The following is a 4,403-nucleotide window of genomic DNA, read 5'->3' on the forward strand; positions in this document are numbered from 1 at the left end:
CAGAATGCATGCATCCCAAAGAGTGCAAAAAGTCATAGAGTTTATTTTGGAAGTGAGGGGGAGAGGGGGGTGGATGATGTTCTGAAAGAAAACGCTCTATTATTTCCTATGCAACGCGTCTCTTCTTTTATTCTCAGCAATATGCATGCATTTCAAAGAGTGCCAAAAGTCGGAGACTTTTTTTATGATAATGTTGAAAGAAAACGCTCGTGCAAAATAAATGTAACGTTTCTCTTCTCTTATTCGCAATGAATTTCAAAGAATAGGAGAAGTCATAGGTTTTTTTACATGATGCTGAATGAAAACTCTATTAGTTCTTTAAAATGAATTAATGTAACCGCTTCTTTCTTTCTTCCCCCAGCATGTATGCATTTCAAAGAATGCGAGAAGTCGGGGCCCACCTGACCACGAGTGAGAGCGTGTTGCTCGCTCTGGTCCAAGACGCTGCTCACCCAAAGTTCAAACAGATGCAGAAAGTGTTCTGGGACCCGGCCCCGGACAGTGGTCTGCTGAGTGGGTTACCTCAAGATGGGACTGCGGCCGCATAGACAGGCGTGGTACAAGGGGAGTCAAACTCAATTAATTTGTACCGGTAGCTGACAACAAATAAGTATGAAGTCGACAACAAATTAATTTGTCATAAGCTGGAATATGGTCGCTTTTAAAGACAAGCGGGCTAACCCAGATTTCAGGGTTTCCAAAAATCTTGACCTACACCAAGAGTGGGCATTGCCCTACTTATAGGAGAAGTTTGGTTTCATTGGTGTGTATATTTGTTTGATTATAGAGAAAACTCTCCTTGTCTTTTGAAGAAACTGAACAAGGGTCCCAAAACTTTTCCTTCGATTTTCTCGAAACTGCATTTTTCGGGATAGCCCCCATGTGCTTAAGCGACCATATTAGAGCTGAAACATAACAACATTCAGATCTAGCTAGACAAGTCGTACTAAATCTTGATTCGAATGAGCGCACTTTTCGAAAATCTATTGATAAGCAGCCAAACTCAGATGACACTTTTTAAAAAAATAACAATAAGAAGAAAAACAGACAAAAATGAAAATAATAACACTTATCAAGGCTTACCAATTTTCTCACTTGCATAGAGTTTGCTTTGGAGTGGGGATTTGCGCTATGCAAAAGCTGTTTATCATTTTTATCATTTGAACTGGATGTTAGGCATACTTTCTTAACAAAATGTATGGGATAGAACATATAAATGCAATCTTCTATTATTATTATTATTATTATTATTATTATTATTATTATTATTATTATTATTATTATTATTATTATTATTATTATTATTATTATTTATGTTCGGCATAAAGTTTTGTATGGAGAACTTCAAGATGGACTGCCTAGTATCCCCAAATCAAGCATCGGACAAAGTTCCTTGATTTGAGAAGCAAAACGATAGGCTATACCTTTGGATTTACAAACCCTCTGTTACATTTCATTGGTTTGTTTTATCTGTTTCTATGTCAATCAAAAGAGAAAGATATGAGTAAGAAAAATGTAAATTATTAAACGTCTTATTTTGCGAGGTACGTCTTTCATCAGTTTAGCAAGGGGAATTCTTGTCCATGATTCACTCAAAGTTTTGTGTCACTGAACTGACAATTATATACTCCGTTTGGCGGAGGTGAGAAGATATTGCAATATAATATTCATTCAAGTATTATCCTGAGTGTAAAGAACAAATTCTCAAAAATAAAATAATGATCATCATAACATACATACATGATTCTAATTTGCATGTGTGTATTCAAATCGTATCAGTCCAGAGAAACATAACTGCAACCTCACTGGGGACTGGGACTCACCAGCTTAAGCACTTTGAAATATTGAGGGCTCCAACTTTACATAAGCCTACCTTTCTTTACTCTAAGCCTACCTTTCTCTCCATACAAAGTGCAAAACAGAGTATTGTAACTACATATTATACTAATCAACGCATATCATTGATGTGAATGTGTTGATTTGCATATATATTATAGGCAACTAAATATTATGCGCCCTAAAAATTGCAATGCACCACGGTAGAATTCTACGTAGCCTGTCTGCTTGCGCTTTCACACCAGCGTCTATGGAGTAGCGGTTAGGCTCTTTGCTGTCTTGTGGAGAAGGTGTGAGGATGTTTTCTTCTTTTTTTTAAAAATCGAGTGCGTGTTTCTTCTTTAAGTTTTAGTAGGGGTTTTATGGGGCTCGCAACTGCATACGGTAATATGAGCGCCAAGGGGTGGATGTCAACAGAGAAGTCCTTACAGGGAATCAGACTTACTCTGCTCACCTCTCTAGCTTCAACAGCACACAATCTGCTTCGACTGTCAAGGCACCCCGGAAATAGCGGGTCACAAGAGTGGGACAAACATACAAAAGACGTAGAGGGAAAATGACGATAGTAAGGATTAGGAAAGAAAAAGCAGCAGTTCCCTGTTGTAGTTCAGCCACAGTTATGAGCATGACATTGTTGGATCAGCCCATGTACAATTCTACTGTGCTTTAGAACGAGGATTATCCCCCCTTTGGGAAAGGCCTAAAGACACTTCAGTCAGTGGCACCGCCCCGGGTGGGGGGTCTCCGTTTGTCTGCAGGGATGTTGTGTCCAAATCCCTCTCAATCTGGGCTGACCCTGGCAGACAAAGACGATCCAGCCTGTTTCATAAATTGTTTGTTTAGTTTTAGTAGGGGGTTTTCGGCGCTCGCAACTGCATAAGGTCATATTAAAATGAGCGCCAGAAGATTAAAGGTGTAACAAGAGAGTATCAAACATAAAAAATAAGAAGGGGAGATAAGGACGATAGACATTTGATAGGAAAGAAGAAGCAAACCACACCAGAGCACCCACAAACCACCCACCTCATAAATTGGCGGAGTAATTTTTTTATATTTGTAATGTACAAGTAGAAAAAGAGAAAATGGCCGAGCAGGGTGCAGCTACTGCACTTGTCAAGCACTTGTCAAAGAACATTATTCATGTGAATGTGTTTATTTGTCGATTTTGGCATGTAAACATAATTTGCATATAAAACTGTTTATTCATCAACGGGAGGTCACGAGTGTGACATGTAATGTATATCTACTCACTCTTCCGCAACCAATATTGTTGGACATTCGACGGTATTGACATAGTAATTGCCACCAATGTCCAAGTTCAACATCTATATACTTTTCTTTTCTTCATGTCTGAATTCAAATGAAATTGGCACTGATATATCTCAATAACAAAAAGGGAGAAAATTCTTCACTTGATATTGCGTGTAGCATTGGACACATCTTGTTGTGTATTAACGAGTCTTGAATGTCGCTCAAACATAGGACAATAAACTACTCTGGGAGTTCTTTGATCATGATATTATTCTTATATTCTATCGTTGTTGTTTTTTAAACCCTATCCGTATGTCGTGTTTTACTATCGTATCCATACGACGTGGGGAACTCTGTGCCACCACTTTCCAAGAGGAAATTTACTCGTTAATCCGATCCTTACGCTTTGCATAGCAGTCTGTCAAAATGATTTTTTGAGAAATACTGAAAGTTTCAAAGAGAACTTCGCTCTAGGAGTATTCTAAAATGTGAAGAATACAACCCCGGGGGTACAAAATTACCCCAGGGCCTACGGATAGGGTTAAAGAGCATGACTGGCACATGGTCACTATCACAACTCTAGAACATCCCCATTCGAGACTCAAACTCACGTCTCCCCCTTGCAACAGTGAAGAGCGCAGGCCTAACCGTTAGCCTACACAAAAGACACCAGTTTCAATGCGTCGTCTGCCTCTGTCCAAATCTCCCAGCCGGCCTCTGATGACGTAGACAGTTTGTCTCGCCCGGAAGTGAGGATCAGCTCACACCGTCTCTGCTTCCGCTGAAGGTTGAAGGCCACACAGGTCTCGGTGCGTGAGCACACCGCCGCGCACGACACAGGGGTGGACAAGGCAGGACCTGTGTGTGTGTGGGGGGGTGGGGGGGGGGGGGGATGAGCAGGTTTTATACAGCTGTAAATTTCAAAGTTTTTGTTGTTGTTTTGTTTGCTTGTTTGTTTTTTTGTTTGGTCGGTTGGTTGTTTGATAGATTGTTTGTTTGTTTGTATGTTTGTTTGTTTATTTGTGTGTTTGCTTTTTTGGGGTAAAAGTAAGACAGACAGACAGAAACAACAGAGGGAAAGTGAAGAAGTAGGACCTACCAGCGGCGCCCTCCAACCACCCGAAATATGCAAAGCTCGTAACTGTTTAAAAGCGGTCATGAGCAAACTGCGGCCCGAGGGAAAGACTCAGACAACGTGCAGTACTAGTCTGCCCCGCAAGTCGACGCAGTAATTGATAAAGAATGTTGCCAGCGGTGAAAGGATAGTTATGCTTTTGTAATTGATTTTTTAATATTATTATTATGTTGTATTATTC

The 4,403-nt window shown here is 40.1% G+C and overlaps 1 protein-coding gene across 1 annotated transcript in view; it reads left to right on the forward strand.

Annotated features, from left to right (window-relative positions):
• LOC101859734 (isochorismatase domain-containing protein 2) overlaps positions 1 to 712 on the forward strand; it is a gene marked incomplete at its 5' end in the record, with an annotated part of 8,872 nt that extends 8,160 nt beyond the window's left edge. The window contains one exon of the mRNA XM_013088032.2: positions 362 to 712. Coding sequence (XP_012943486.2) covers positions 362 to 548 — 187 coding nt within the window. The remainder of the gene's footprint in view (positions 1 to 361) is intronic.
• Between the last annotated feature and the right edge of the window lie 3,691 nt (positions 713 to 4,403).

Source organism: Aplysia californica, unplaced genomic scaffold (assembly GCF_000002075.1).
Source record: "Aplysia californica isolate F4 #8 unplaced genomic scaffold, AplCal3.0 scaffold00674, whole genome shotgun sequence".
Taxonomy (NCBI): Eukaryota; Metazoa; Mollusca; class Gastropoda; order Aplysiida; family Aplysiidae; genus Aplysia; species Aplysia californica.